The sequence below is a fragment of the Hibiscus syriacus genome, unplaced genomic scaffold (assembly GCF_006381635.1).
Source record: "Hibiscus syriacus cultivar Baekdansim isolate YM2019G1 unplaced genomic scaffold, ASM638163v2 tig00110415_pilon, whole genome shotgun sequence".
Classification (NCBI taxonomy): Eukaryota; Viridiplantae; Streptophyta; class Magnoliopsida; order Malvales; family Malvaceae; genus Hibiscus; species Hibiscus syriacus.
In genome coordinates this window covers 789,194-804,974 of record NW_024062729.1, presented here as the reverse complement: position 1 = coordinate 804,974, position 15,781 = coordinate 789,194, and the positions used below count along the sequence as shown (strand labels likewise).

Below are 15,781 nucleotides of genomic sequence, written 5' to 3'. Positions count from 1 at the left end.
ATAACTACCCGCGTTGGTTTTATTTGGTTTAAATCAGAAAAAAAAAAGCAATAATTAATTTATTACAATCCTTCCAATAAGATGAGGTTGCTTGACTCTTTTTGGTAAAAAGACTTCAACTTATCCAATATTTTAAATTTTACTTTTTATCAAAGACTTCCATTACAACACGTAGAACAATATATATTTTAATTTATTAGTATAATCATTAATGTTTTCTAAAGGGAATATACATTGATAATATATATTTTTATACGACGAATACAAATAAAATTTTAGAATGGGTATAACTAATAAAGTAAATTACTAATCGAAGTTCACTTTTCATAGTGGCTACGTACTCACTAATTGTATGTGTATACTCCATTGATTGAAATTTTTAATTTTAAGAAAGCATTAGGACTAAAAATGAACAAATTAAAATATATAGTATAAATTTATAACTTTCACGTAAAATAAATAGGTGTAATGCTAAAAAAAAGTATGTAACATTCGATTTGATAGTCGCATTGGTCTATATTCATTTTTTTGGAGCATTTTGCATTCCAACATTTTATTTTGTGGCAAAAAGAACTTTTCTTAGATAAAAGTCGTTAATCAATAATGATTAATATTTTAAAATAGGGATTTTTTTGTCTTAAAATGAAACATTAGGACCGAAGTTTTAAAAAAAAATGAGTCAAATGGTTATTTAGTCAAATGTTGTGGGTCTTTTTATCTTAAAATGAAACATTAAGGGCAAAATACTCAAAAAGGAACAAGGACTGAATAACTATTTACTAAAACATTAAGTATATTTTTTGATATTATTCCAAATAAATATTAAGTAAAGGACCAAAAAAATGTTGGCTCTAAAGTCAAAACCTCTTACGGCTTCAAAGCTTTGCTTCATATTGGACCCCCCCCCCCCAAAAGCCCTAATTCATTAACCCATTTATCCCTAATCATCACTCTTAAATATAATTATTTGGGCTTGTATGGCTGATTTCCTTATCCTCCTCTTCTTATTTTCTTTATATCTTCTTGTATATATTTTTTCATAGTTGGTTTAAATATATTTTGGCTTAATTAAAAAAATAAGTGTCCAAACTGTACCCTTTTTTCTAATAGGTACCCAAACTTTTTTTATTCATCCAGGTGCCTAACATTACAAACGTTACTACTTTAGGTGCCTCGGCCGTAAGGACTATTAAATTATACCGTTAAAGAACACGTCATGTTGGCAATTTTCAATTCTTATTTAAAAATAAAAAAATAAATATATCATTATATTTATAAAAAAATAAAAAATAAAATAAAATAAACTTAAAAACCCAAAACTTTAAAAACCATAATTCAACCCCTAAAAACCATGTATGTTGTCGCCCTTTGTCGTCGATGAACCTCCACCTGACCTCACCTTCATCCAACGAGCGATAACCCCATGAAAATCCATCGGAATAACAGCCAATTGACGTGTGTATTCCGACGAATCTCGATGCTGCAAATGGCGACCCCATGTGATCCCGAAGGCCAATTAGCGGCAAGGATGACAACGTCTGACTAGGAAGATGACAATGACGACATTGACAACTGTGGTCGTGGGAGACAAGGACAACGTCGATGGGTTAGGGATAGAGATGTAGGATTTTCAAGGATTTGAGACTTTTTTGTAATTTAACAAAAATAATGGTTATTTTTTAATATAATAATATTTTATTTTTTTTAAAAAATAAAATTCTCAAAATTACCAAAAACGCGACACATGTCACTTAAAGGAGTTTTTTAATAGACATTATATTTTAGGGCACCAGTTGATAACGTTTGTAACGTTAGACACTTGGATTAAACGAAAAAAATATGGGTACCTGTTTGAGAAAAACGATATAGTTTGGGTACTTATTTTCTAATTAAGTCATATCTTTTTTATATTCAATATTTATTTAATTATTTTTTTGAATAGAGCCACTAGTATTATTAAAAAAGTGAAAATATCCGAAATTACAATAAGAGTTTACAAATATCATCGTAAACAAAATATATAATTTGGACTTTTCCTATAACATTGAAACTAATCACTTTAGATCATATAAGGACCATACATGAAAAATATTAAAAACTCAACCAAGAGACTAAAATAGATACGAATAATTCTGATTGCATCGACAAACGAACCACAAAAGGGAATTAAGCTATTGAAAGACCACTGAGAACTGCAGATCAGAGTCAGGCATCGTGAGAAACTATTCACAAACACAAAATCACGTATCCAAATTCAATCCAAATGTCCATAGCAGGAAAGATCAATAAGATTTCGAATAAGCGCCATCTTGATCGGTCGTTGCGTCGTCAAATCCAACCCTGAGAAAATATAAATAAAAGAACGGACAAACGACCGAGAAAAAAATCGAAAAATGTGTCACAAAGACAAAGATAAATGTGCCACAAAAGAAGAGATAAACGTGCAATACAGACAAAGATAAATGTGCAACACTTGACGAATTATTCTTATTAAAAAATAAAGAGAATAGGGAACCAACGGTTGACAAACAACATCAAAACCGATATCATCGTCGATTAAAGAAAAATAAAGAAGAAAAAATTGATATGATCTATAAAAAAACTATACAAAGTTAAAAAAAAAGGGAAAAAAAGGAACACAAAGGATGGAGAGAACAACCAAGGAAAAGGGGAGCGGCTAGGGTTTTGATAAGGCAAAAGTTTATAACTTTTGAAATTTTATTTAATTATTTTATTAATTACCTTAATTCGTTAAGCTATATATTAATAAGCAATCGTAATTATTGAAGATAAGTCAATGGTTGAATTGTAATAAAACAAATCATCATTTTTTATATTTTTTTACATTAGTAGTTAGTACTATTAATGAAATTTATTACTCACTGTCAACCATGGTGTTTGTTTGTATCTATGATATATTTTAATTGTTTTGCTGAGTTTTTAACACTTATCTCTATTAATTAGTTATTAATTGAACTTATTTAGCGGTCTAGTGATAAAAAATAATATTTTTTTAAAATAATTTAGCTTCAAACAATTACATTTGTATAGCGTGTATCGAATAATCAATGACATCAATTCAATCAACCGCATTATATATATATATATATATATATATATATATATAGAAAACAGAGTTAGTGTACTTTTTCAACACTATTTTTAAAATTAGTATGCAATTTGATCTCTCATTTCGTGCAACTTGACATTTGACTAGGACCGGGCACGGGCCGGGCCGGGTCGGGCCAAGGTTTTTGGCCGTCTCAACCTTGACTCGAAAACATATATGTAAAATCCGATCCCGCCCCATCCTAAACTCGTCCCGATTTTTAGGCTAAAATACCGATCCGAATATATTAATATTTAAAAATAATTAAAATAATATATTTTAGAATAATATATTTAAAATTATTTATTATATTTAAACTGTTAAATTAATGTATTTTATAATATTTTTATATTTTAATAATTAAATAATATATTTTAATAATATAAAAAAATTCTTAAAAAATTAATTATAATATATATATATATATTTATAAAAATAACCAGGTCAGGTCAGTGATTTTTCACCTTAAACCCAACCTCGTCCCGCTCTGAATTTTTTCACTACATAGCCCACCCCAATCCACAAAAATTAAAAAAACGCCCCCTATTGGGTCGGAACCTATCGGGTTCGGGTATTTTGACCATCCCTACATTTGAGTTTGAACTGTAAGTTTGTCCTAACTTTGGCTTGGATTTGTAATTTGGCGCCTAACTCTTTCTGTGCAATTTAATCTCTGAATTTGATTATGATATGCAATTGGACCATTAACTATATTTTTTTACAATTTTAAAATGATAATTAAAATTTCTATTATTTAAAAAAATACATGAAGGGTTAAGACTTAAATTTTAATTTAATATATGTTCAAATATTGAATTAAATATAAATATATATTAAAAATGTTTGAGATTAAATTATAGATCAAAATCAATGTCATAGATCAAATTATACCAAAAAGAAGAATTAGAGTACAAAAAATACGTTAATCTTAAAAAAATATAAAAGAATAGAATGCAAAAATGCATTAGGATAATATATAATATAGTAATATAATACTTTTTTATCTAAATTAATATTCGATTAATAAGTGAAATTAAAATCGGATCAAATATTTAGAATATATAATATAGGGTAAATTAGGCATTTAGTATCTAAATTATCAGTTTGGGTCAGTTTTAGTACCTAAAATTTCATTTTTTTCAAAACTATACCTAAAGTTTAGCTTTTGATTCATTTTAGTACTCCGTTCAAAATTTAACGTTAAGTTTTTTTTTAAATTGAAAGTTTAGACACTAAATCGATTCAAAACTGATAGTTTAGGTACTAAACACATTAAGTTTTTAACAGTAGGTACTAAAGTGAAACAAAAAATAAACGCTATGTATGATTTTGAAAAATATTAAAAGATTAGGTACTAAAATAAATCAAAATTAATAGTTTAGGTATTAAATGCATAGTTTACCCTACAATATATTTAGTGGCTGTGTATGGTACGCAATTGCGGAATTCCCGGTGAGCGGCTACCATGAAACTTCATTCCCTCTTTCCTCGTCCCTTAATAGTTCCAGCAAAACATTGCCTTCGATGTTCAAGCACTTTTCAATCAGATTCCCCTGTTCTCTTTTTCATTTTAATATCAGTTTCTTTTCTGATAGTCTTCTCTTCGTAATCGCCTCCTAGATAGCTTCAATCTGTTTCAATGGCCGGTATGCTTCCCGGTGTTGAATGTGCTAGAAGGAGACGGACCCGCCCGAACGGAAGCTCATCCGATTCACCAATCGTCGCTGCAATTGGCTCCACAAGGAAATCCTGTTTTTGTCTGTATGCAACCAAACACGAATCTCATTTTTGTTTACAGGTATTTCTTCAATATTTAAATCTATTTCAAGGATCCCCCCTTAATTTTCGGCTGATGGGACATGAATTGCAATCAATTTTCACAGCAGTTGATTTGCGATAATAATCGCACTAATTTGATTGTAATTGAGATTGATTAGGTTTTTCTTTTTGGGAAAAAAAATGAAAAATATAGAAGCAAAGGAGCATATTAGTCGAGGCCTGTGAAGATGAGAAGCTGGGAGGAACAGCAAGAGAAGCTAAGAGAAGATTAGATGAGAGGTTGAGATCACAAAGAAACTCACATCCTAAGAGGTAAAAAAATGGCTGAATATTTATATTAAAGATCATAGTAAATTACATCCTTTTTCACTGAATTTAACTTTCTCTCATATTTTATTTATTATATATATTTTTTTAATTTACTTACTGAACTTTACAGATTGAATCATTTTGCTCACTCTATTTTTATCTTTCTAACGTTTTGATGATGTGTTATTTTTTATTATTATTTAATATAAAATAATAGAAAATATAAAGGGTAAATTATATCGCTCTTCATTGAACTTCACTATCTTTCTTATTTTGCTCACTCAACTATAAAATAAAACGACGTCGTTTCGACGTATATATGAGTTTTTCAAAATGATGTCGTGTTGATGCTTGTTCCATTTCATAACACTATTAAAAAATTAACGACAGAGTGAACAAAATGATTCAATCCGTAAAGTTCAACAAGCGAATTAGAAGATTTGAAAGTACGGTGAATAAAACAAGGGATAGAGAATAAAGTTCAATGAAGAACAATATAATTTACCGTAAAGCTCACGTTAGCAAAAGTGTTAACCGAAAAACGTTTTAAGAGTTAATTGGACCTTAAACCATAATTTACAGCATATCGGATTTAAATTGTTCATACAATAAATATGTGTATTTGCAAATTAATCCACTTATTTTATATATGCTTTATGTTATGCTTAATGTAATTAGTTATTTTTAGCTTTTTCCTTTCGAACTTGTCATGTCCGTGCATTTGGCCATTGAAATTCATCAGGAAAAATAACAAAGAGAATTTGGAGAGAGGGGGCTTGGATTCACAAGGGTTTGAACCAAAGAAGAAGAGAGTTAGGTGGGCCAAGTAGAAATTACGCTCACACTGTGTAAATTATCATATAATAACATATATACTATTGTATTCTTATTTTTAATAATATATAATAAATTGTTAATATAACTAATACTATTTATTGTTTTTGTTATACTTTCGAAAAATAATTTCTAAAAATTTGTTCAGGTTAAATTCTCTGATAAGTCCTTCTATTTATCGGAACTTTTAAAGATTTCGTATTCTTTGAATATAGATTTTCAAATCATGGTAACTAAGCATAGATATGATCTTCATTATTTCATGTGAAGGATTGCTGCTTCGCTCCCATGCCATATTATCAACTCTCTTTTTTCACTCGGTTATCTACTTCTTTGAAGATATCAAGTTGTTTCGCAATTTGTTTATCGATACAATCATATTTGTTTGCATCTGCCTTTATTCGAGTTTTGGTTAAAATTTTTAATATTTTTTGTATGGTTTTATTTGCCTTAAATTGCTAATTTTGTATCAATAATTTTAAGAAAATATCTGAATTATGTATTTAATTTACGATTATGATTGTAAATTTCCATTGTCACTTGAAATATTTTTAATAAAACTAGTGGTTTCTATATATATATATATATATATATATATATAATACTTTTAGATTATAATAGGAATTTATTTATCTTAAAACCCTAAGCGCCTCTTTTTTTAACCTAATTTTTTTAATATTTTTGTATCGTCTTTTTCTTTTTCTTTATTTTTTGTTTAGTTTGTTGCAACACTAATTTTAATGTTGGTTTCCCAATACTGGCGAATATTAGTTCACTTGTTTTTTTTATATTACGACTTTTTTTGAGTCTTTTAAATTAGAATCTTTGTCATTGTGACATGTTTTTCTCTACTCTTGTGGCATGCATTTTCTCTGCTCTTATGGCACGATCCTTATGGTTTTTGGTACGTTTTTCGCATACATTTGCTGTCGGTTTGGCACTCACACAAAAACTATTACGACATTTATTTTCTGATTGGTTTGTTAGTGATCACGTATAGTCAGATCCCCTCTTTTGGTAAAAAGTTGTATGCCGATGTAATCAGAATTGTGTAACGAAACAGCTTGCCAGATTGTTTGGTTCCTTCTCTACTCCTTTTTAACTTCGTAAAGCGGCTCATTCGATAGAGACAAGGAGTTTTTATGAAAGTTATTTGGTTTTGATGTTTGCTGTCATTCTCAATGGAAGTTTTTATTTTTCTTCTTTAAATTTAATATTTTATTTTTTGTACGAGTATTTTGGTGACTATAGTCTCCAAATTTCTCTCTATATTTTGACGCGCTGTAATTTTGATTCATTCCATTATTAATAAAATCCGGTTCTCATTGTTAAAAAAATTATTTATTTTTCTCTAAAAAAATAAAAAACATATTCAAAGATGAAATTGATTTTATATCTAAATTTTATTCGTTAAATATTATATAATGTTGTAACACTTCTAGAATCATTTATTAGCTTTGCAATATCATAAATGATTTTTAATATCTTCATCTCACTTGTAACATGAGAAAAATATGGTATCATCTTTATAATATTGTCAATAAAATATTTTCTCTCTCTCTCTTTTAATTTCAATGAAATAATTAAATAAATTCATATTAAAAATAAATATCATACGAGATATTGTATGTATAAAACTAATTTTACGATGAAAGAAAAATATAATTCCAATTCTAATATATATATATATATTATTTTGAAAAAAAAAGATTTTTAAAATGTTTAATTACCTTTTGAATCGGCCGAGGCCCAGTTATAAATTGGGGGGGGGGGGAGGATAAACGTAGGAAACGACAGCGTTCGGGAACAAATAATTGGGGTTGCATTTCTTCCTCTTTCCAGTCTCAACGGCTAGTTTCAAGTGACCGTTTTAAGTTCTCCCTAAAGATTCAAAAATCCCCATAAACAACACCAGCACCTTCCAAAAATTTTCATTCGAAAAAAATAAAAGCTCTGGAAACCAAAATCATCAATCGAAAATCCAGATTCAACCCATTTTCGAGCTCTTTCCAGCAAGCCAGAAGGTCAAAAATGGTGTACAGTTACACCCCAACATACTACTCCACTCTCCACGATTCCATCACCTCTATCTGCAAACAGATCCTCCCTTTTTCTTTCAAGAAGAAGAGGTTACCAGCTGCTGAACTCAGGCTTTCCAAGCTTCAATCTGATAATCTAAAATGGCAGCAGGAATCGTTTCACCAGATATTGAACCTCATGGGACTGCATAAAGAAGGGATTTTGGGTGAAGCTGAAGTTACTGCTTTTAGAACTCATTTGCTCGAGACCCTTATCGCTTCTCCGACAGAACTCGAACAGCCAGTTATATTGCGAGATAAATTGCTCTTCTTACAGGTATAATTTAAAAGCCACTTTGTTTTATCTTTTCAATTCTTATGATTAGATTATTGTCGTTCTTCAAATTTGATTTGGGGTTGTTGTCTAGGAACTGCTTTATGCGAAATGCATATCGGAGGAGGAGTACCATTCTTCGAAAAGGCCTTTGTTGCAGCGGTTAGCTGTACAAGGGGGTGAGATTGAGTCCAGAGATGTAATCGTCTCAAATCCGAAAGATTCGAGAGAGGATCGAGAAGAAGAGTGGTCTGTTATCGACTTGAAGGACGAGAATTGCAGTGGTAACAGTGGCGGTGTATTGCATTCCAAGAATAAATCGAAGATCAAAGGAGCAGCCTCGGTTTTCGGGTTGGGATCGTCTCAGAAGCCATGTAAAAGCAGATCAGAGAAGAGCATATTCGATGTGACTGGTTCGAAACCATCTGCCTTTATGGTGAGTTCTATGGAAAACCCTTTTTGGGATGGTCATTTGAAGGGTAAGGATAGCGAAACAAAATCAATTCTAATGCAAGAAGAAACATTCCCAATGGAACCAATGAAGGGAAATGGTAGTGGAACTGATAAGGCAAAGAGAATGCCATTTAAAACCCTCTTTCATAGGGAGCAAAGAGAGGGGCATGGTGGTGGAGGTGGTGATAATGGCTATGGTTCAGAGGAGAAACCATCAAAATCAGCAAAGAAACAATGGGGTTTAGATGGATTCAAGAAATGGAGGAGAAATGATTCGGAGGACGAGACTGCTCCTTTGCCTCTGAACGAAAGATCGGATAGTGAAGCTTTCACGGGATCATGTCATCTTGTTTCATCTCCGATCGGAGAGGGGCCGGACACAAAACAGATAAAGAGGAAGTTGCTTGCAGATGGAGCTCCATCAGATTTCTTCATTGATAAAGTCTTGGGAGACAAAATAAAGAAGGAACTATCACGGATTCAAGCAGAGCTCTCCACAACCAACCCGAATCTTAAGTTTTCGTAAGCAATTTCATTCCATCAGACCTTCACTGGTGGTAATTTGATAACTCTTATTTTGCAGATTTGCTTAATTTTGTTGTTCGCTTGATGTAATTCAACTAGGAATGATCAAATTGAAGCAATTTCCACAACTCTTCCTGTGGACAAGACTGACCTAAAAAAGTTCTTCCCCAAGTAAGGATGCTGAAAATCCGTCGTTTCCATTAGCTTACATAAGAGTTAGCCATTATCTATTTCTTTTAGTCTTTATTTGTCAATTTTCGATATTCAAGGTCATGGTGTGATAGATATGGAGAAGTTGTACTGGATGTTGTGAAGAAAGAATTCAAGGAGCATGTAGGGGAGATGGAGAATATGAGAAATGTTACCAGACAGAAGCAGAAGAACAACTCAATGCGATGGACAACTTTTGATGATGATAATGAGAACTGTCACCCGAATCTCTTTGACAGTAACACTAGTGGTGGCACCACCAAGGGCTTTAAAAATTATCCAGAATCAGATTTCTTCCAAGATCAGAAAGCCTTTTGGAACCAAAGGCATGGCCCTTTGCTGGATTAGGTGAAAAACCAACCGAGCAAGTGCCGTGTTATACCATTTATTTGCATTATCTTGTTTTACTATTTAGACATTTGCAACCATTTCTAAAGTTTTTAAGATGTACCAATGCATGAACTGTTATAGAAGAACTCTGTTCTTCTTTGTAATCTGTAGTGTTTATGTATCTAACTGCAGATCTTCATGCATTCCTGAATCCTGATTTGATAATGCCAACATCGTACGATGACCAATCGAATAGAACATAAAACCAGATACATGCTCAATTTGTGAATATAGTGCAAGGCCAGAAATATCCCATTTCCTAATTCCATATACGTCACATCTATGAGGAGATAAGATGCTACAACATGGTATAGATTTCTACAAGAATCCATCACTATATTAACGTGTACAGTTTGATCAAAGAGATGGAATCTCAGGGTTTAACGCAGACGACTCCCCACCATTGCGAACATTGCCTCTGCAAAGCGGGCACACCCTGTAAACCAGAGTAAAAGAGAGAGAAAAGTAAGTTCCCGAAAGAGGAGGAGAAAAAAGAATGTGCGGTGTAGGGGAAGCATAGGGTTAGTAGTAAGTGTACCCGTGTATCTCTTTGAGCCATTTATCCACGCACGCCATGTGAAACTCGTGCTGGCAAGGCAGGACTCTTATTTTGTCCCCTTCCTCGTATTCAGCCAAGCATATATGACACCTACGATCAGAAGCAATGAAAACATTAATAATATCCTACATATGATAAGCAAAGACACATAACTATTAAAAGTAAGGCGAAACCGAATATAACCACAACTTTTCCTATAATCTTTCAGGAGCAATTTGACATGCACCTTCAATCTACAAGTCCTAAGAAAGAACTTACTGTTCAACAGCATCCCCGCATTCGGCTGCATCCAATTTTGTGTGACTCTGAGAGGGAAAGAATCAACTACAGATTCAGGAGCTGGCGGTGATACCATAGATAGGGAAAGTGCTACTGGTTGACGATGCAAAACCTACAAATTACAATTTCGAAAAGAATATCAACATCTCATGCAGCAAGGACAGTAGACATAATGACAGAAACAATGTGGTTCGACATTAGACAGGTAGAACATTGAAGTTGCTAAAGGAAAAGTACATCAAATAGAGCCTCGGCAAGCATTACTATTCGTGATATGCTTACACGAGCACCTGGCTCATCAGTCCTCAAGTAAGAATCACAGGAGCAAGTGCCATCAGGGTGGATTCCAGAAGGACAGAATGTAGTTGGCCGACTATTTTCATCATTTCCACCACGCAGCCTTTCCCAGATCTGAAAATAGTCAAAGGAGATAATTCATGAGTACAAGTTACCCAAGGAAACTAGGCATTGCATTGGAGCGGAGATAATTCAATGCCCAAATGCTAAAGAGAATTTGATAAATGTTGTGAAATGATTAGAATGATTAAATGCCTTCACAGATGCATAAACAGATCCAAAAGATGCTTTAACAAAAAAAGGACAGGAGACTATATATCTCAATTTACCAAAAGCAAGTTTGATAAACATCTAAATTCAAAGTGCTTCACAATTAATTACCTCTAATCTCGAGCGTCGTCGTCGTCGTTCATTCAATCTATGAATTCTACTTCTGAGGTAACCATAATCACCTTGAGCTCCATCATAAAGGAAATCACCATTGAAATCAAAGAGCCATCTGTTATCAAACCCTGTATCATTATCATCATCCATCGAAAGAAAAATGGATGAGGAATTATCACTTCTTCTAAAACTACGTCTCGAAAAAGCATCCGAGAACAATCTTCTGTTGTTCCTCCTGGCTTCACGATTGCTAGTTTCAGCACTTGCACCAGATAAAATATTGGAAGAGAGACTCACAAGATCAACATGAAGAACACTTCCATCTCCCTGGCCCCTTTCCCTATTGGATACGATAAATCCTAAACCTGAAGGTATTGCCTCTAGAATGGATTCACCGCCTAATAAGTGAGAAGTCTCCGGTTCCGAGGCATGAGAAGCAGAAGCAGAAGTAGAACCAGAGTCATGGACTGTTGTTACTTCACCCAACTGATTCCCAACACATATCCTAAGTGAATGTGAGTCTTCAAGCCCTTGAGGAGATAAAATACCTGACTCGGGATGCATCTGATATCCTGCATTGTTTGCTTCAGATCTGACTGCATCCTCATTACTTGAAAGATTTACTGAGTCAAAGTTCGAAGACTGTTGTTCTAATAAGGGAATGCTAGGTGAGGTACTACCATCCCTACGAGATTCACCACGACTATAATCAGCACTTACATGAGGAGCAACTAGCTCTGTATTTTCAGTCAAGCATTTCCCACAGTTACTTGTTTCTACATCTCTAGAGTCACCTTCAACAGATGAATCCTCACTGACTGCAGTACTGCTTTCAGCTGGAAGTCCAGTTTCAGTGTCTATGCTGCTAAATCTTGTTCCCATACTGCAAATCAGAGCAGATTCCTCCAATGGACTTCGGACGATGTTGGTAACTGGGTCACAGTTTTCTGCTGACTTCACTAGGATTCCAGTTGGATAAGCTTCCCTCTACATCAAATTAATCTATTGTATTATTCCCTGTTTGATATTCTAGAGCTTCCACGTAAAATAATAGGGTTACATTCTAAATACAGAGAAAAGACAATAACTTCCAAGACATAAACTTGTTCATGAACATGTAATCCAATAGACATCTGCTGGTGCTAACAGAATTAGAACTCTAGACTCTTGTACCCTGAAGACTTCATAGAACTCTCTTGGTGACCCAGGTTAGGAGCAACGATTAAGAAATGCTCAACCACTGCCACGAAGAAGCTTCTGTGCTGCCTCCTGTCTACATCTTGGAACCGAGAGGAAAGCTAAAAAGTTAAGCTAAATCAAAATTTTAACTTAACACGAACATATTCAAAATTCGAAGTCATATAGTTTATTTTAAATAAAAAAGAAAAGGAACCAAAATCATCTGAAAAACAATCTAAGCATCTGACCAAGAAAACTTGCTAAACTAATGTCCGCCTCCAATAATTTGTCTTGCTAATTTAAGCTAGAGTGCTCTTACTTTACAAGCCTACCAACCATTCAACGTGATACAATACAAAAGAACAACACACTTCTTTTTTGGTTTTTCCCTTCAAATAAATTATACACTAAAACTGACCAAGCAAATATATCCGAATATGAAATTTCTCTTTTACTCAGAGAAAAATATACTACAGAAATTTAAGCAGACCACAAATAGCTTATGGACACATTGCACTGACTTCAAAATTTGCAAGCACGGGAAGCTTTGTTTTATTTTTCTCTTCTTAAGGGTCTACATGCGAAGGGAACGGTTGAATGTGCACATTCCATGGGACAGCAACCAGACAAGCTTATTCTTTGGGACAAGGGGGCTGCAAGAACCAGTAAATATTCTCTAATCAAAACTAAAGTCTAATACAGCATGAGAATCAAATCCTGCAAGGAACCAGGTTCTTCATATTTCCTTAAGATCATTTTCCATTATGAAGTTATCGGTGAATACATTATTGAACCTACTGCAGGAGAAAACCAGGCTCAAATATCATAAAAGAAAGGCTGGCCCTCTCAAATTTTGCATCATTCAAACTTCTATGTACAAGACCTTATTCCAGACCAGTAATACAGAAAGAAAATTTATTGTCTTTCAGAATGATCAATACAACATCAATTAAAGCACTATTTAAAATGAAGCAACCACTAAAAGTTGAAATCCTTGGACAGAACGCTAGCAAATTTCAGACAAAATAATAATAGAAATGATCAAAGGGGGGGAAAATCAATGAAGGAACCCCTGGCTTATTAATTGAGCAACCATGCAACCTCAAGCTTGAATTAAAAGCCCAGAAAGAAGAAGAAATAGTTTTCTATAATAATTACCTGAAAGAAGTTAATTTTGATTTTTTTCCCCATATAAATTAAGCCTAACCCAGAATGCAAAAATGTTTACTGGACACAGAAAATTAAGAAAAGACAAGAAATGGGGCATTGACTTCATGATTAAGAGGTCCAGAATCAATATGAATCCAATATAATTCATCAACCAAATAAGCCAATGGAAATTAAAAAAAGGACCAAACTTTTGATGACAAATTACATCAAGAGGAGCATGAGACGAAGAGCCACCACAGATGAAAAACGAGGAGATTCTGGAACGCCGTTTGGGACGGCGGTTGAGTCTCCCCCGCGATGGGTTCGACCCCAACCGGCTGCCACATAACCCCATCTCAACCCCTTCTTTCCAAGCCTCCTCCTTCAAAAGCTTTTGAGGGGGAAAAGAAGCTTTTTTTTTTATCCCTCCCTCGAAGTGAAAGTCAATAAATGAAGATAGAAGGAGAAGACTTTGGAAAATCTTTAGTTTTTGAAGGGAAAGTCTTTGGAAATTAATTACATGTGCAGGCTTACGTATGAATGGGAAAGAATAAATGGGAGAAAACGTTTGAGAGACAGAGGAGCCTTCTGTGTTTTGGACTCTTTGTTTTTACACCATGGATTTCAATTCACTATAATAGCCCTTTTTTTATTTTATTAGATTAGCTGATAATGATCTTAAATGAAAATATTTTATACTAAAATTTATATTTATACAAATTTATTAAGGGGTGATAATGATTTGTATAAGAATTTATTAGTTTAGTATTATGTTAAAACTTGAGTATATCACACGAATCAATTAATTTATTGCTAAACGATTAAGAGTATAAATAAACAGATATGACTCTTTACCGTCACTTAGCTTAATTAAAAAGTATATCAAAAGTAAATAAATTATGTTCAATGGCAAATTTAATCATTAGATTTTTAAAATTTATTATAATTAATGGTCAAAATAAAAATTTTAAAGTATTGTATGGGTCATTGTTGCATTTATAATTATATGTATATTTATTGCGTGTGATAAAAAAACAACAACAAAAAGTGGAACCAATTGGGAGAACACATGTAAAATTGACCAAACACAGGCATTCGGTGATGGGAATTCTAAATTGACAGTGACTTGTTGGTTGCCTTATCCTTTTTCAGCCACGAATATTTTTTTATATTATTTGGAATATATTTATTGATTAAAGAATAATAAATCAATTAATAATTTAACTTTATTATTAATATGAGTACCAATAATAGTCGGCTTGAACAATTTGATGTGCATATAGTAGCTAACATAGCAGGGGAGATGGGCTACCCTCCGCCACTTAGCGATGGGCATGGGTCATGGGTCATGTAGGGTTTTTGGTCTACCTGATTTGATCTGAGAACAAAGGATTCTCACCCGAGACTCGACCTGACCCAAACCGAATTTTAAAAAAATGACCCGATCGGGTTGAAACCGTCGGGTTCGAGTCCAATGCCATCCCTACCGTCGCCACCAATCCACCATGCGCACCATCCACATCCAGGACCGTCGCCTGGACCTCCTCAACCATACCTCGGGCCTTTGCCTCTGCATGTACCACACCACTCGCACCTTGGGCCGCCGCATGTACTGACGAGTCCCGAGTATCCTCACTATTACCACCAACATCACCAAGGTCAACCACCACCTTCGGTACCCGCATATGCACCATAAGCTCCAGGTCCTCCTCATCACCACGTCCTGATGGCCATCGGCCACCGGAACAAGGATGCTGCGTGATAATATGAGTTAGGCCATCTCCAGCCCTCATATCTACTTTACAACATCTCTATCTTTACTCTAAAGATGAAATAATAATTCATCTCCAGCACTATCTCTACATTTCCACCAACTCTACTTTATTCATAATATTTAACTATTATAATATTGATTTTACAAATATAAAATAAAACATATATGTTTCTAATAAATATCAAAATAACAAAAGAAA

General features: G+C 33.5%; 2 protein-coding genes and 1 pseudogene across 2 annotated transcripts; 2 read left to right on the top strand and 1 right to left on the bottom strand.

Moving 5' to 3' along the window:
• The first annotated feature begins 4,662 nt into the window (after positions 1-4,662).
• On the top strand, positions 4,663-6,043 carry LOC120124289. The gene is made up of 3 exons (XM_039142990.1): positions 4,663-4,907; positions 5,082-5,200; positions 5,940-6,043. Exons 1-3 carry the CDS (start codon positions 4,749-4,751, stop codon positions 6,025-6,027), a joined length of 366 nt encoding a protein of 121 aa, XP_038998921.1. The 5' UTR covers positions 4,663-4,748; the 3' UTR covers positions 6,028-6,043.
• A 1,867-nt stretch (positions 6,044-7,910) lies between these two features.
• On the top strand, positions 7,911-10,109 carry LOC120124286. Its single transcript, XM_039142985.1, has 4 exons — positions 7,911-8,386; positions 8,478-9,358; positions 9,461-9,532; positions 9,631-10,109. Exons 1-4 carry the CDS (start codon positions 8,063-8,065, stop codon positions 9,917-9,919), a joined length of 1,566 nt encoding a protein of 521 aa, XP_038998916.1. The 5' UTR covers positions 7,911-8,062; the 3' UTR covers positions 9,920-10,109.
• A 73-nt stretch (positions 10,110-10,182) lies between these two features.
• Positions 10,183-14,293, bottom strand: LOC120124285 (annotated as a pseudogene).
• Positions 14,294-15,781: the final 1,488 nt, after the last annotated feature.

Coding starts and splice junctions, on each gene's coding strand:
- LOC120124289 (XM_039142990.1), top strand. CDS start 4,749: ATGGCCGGTATGCTTCCCGGTGTTGAATGTGCTAGAAGGAGACGGACC. Junction 4,908..5,081: donor AATCTCATTTTTGTTTACAG/GTATTTCTTCAA, acceptor TGAAAAATATAG/AAGCAAAGGAGCATATTAGT. Junction 5,201..5,939: donor AGAAACTCACATCCTAAGAG/GTAAAAAAATGG, acceptor GAAATTCATCAG/GAAAAATAACAAAGAGAATT.
- LOC120124286 (XM_039142985.1), top strand. CDS start 8,063: ATGGTGTACAGTTACACCCCAACATACTACTCCACTCTCCACGATTCC. Junction 9,359..9,460: donor AACCCGAATCTTAAGTTTTC/GTAAGCAATTTC, acceptor TAATTCAACTAG/GAATGATCAAATTGAAGCAA. Junction 9,533..9,630: donor CTAAAAAAGTTCTTCCCCAA/GTAAGGATGCTG, acceptor TCGATATTCAAG/GTCATGGTGTGATAGATATG.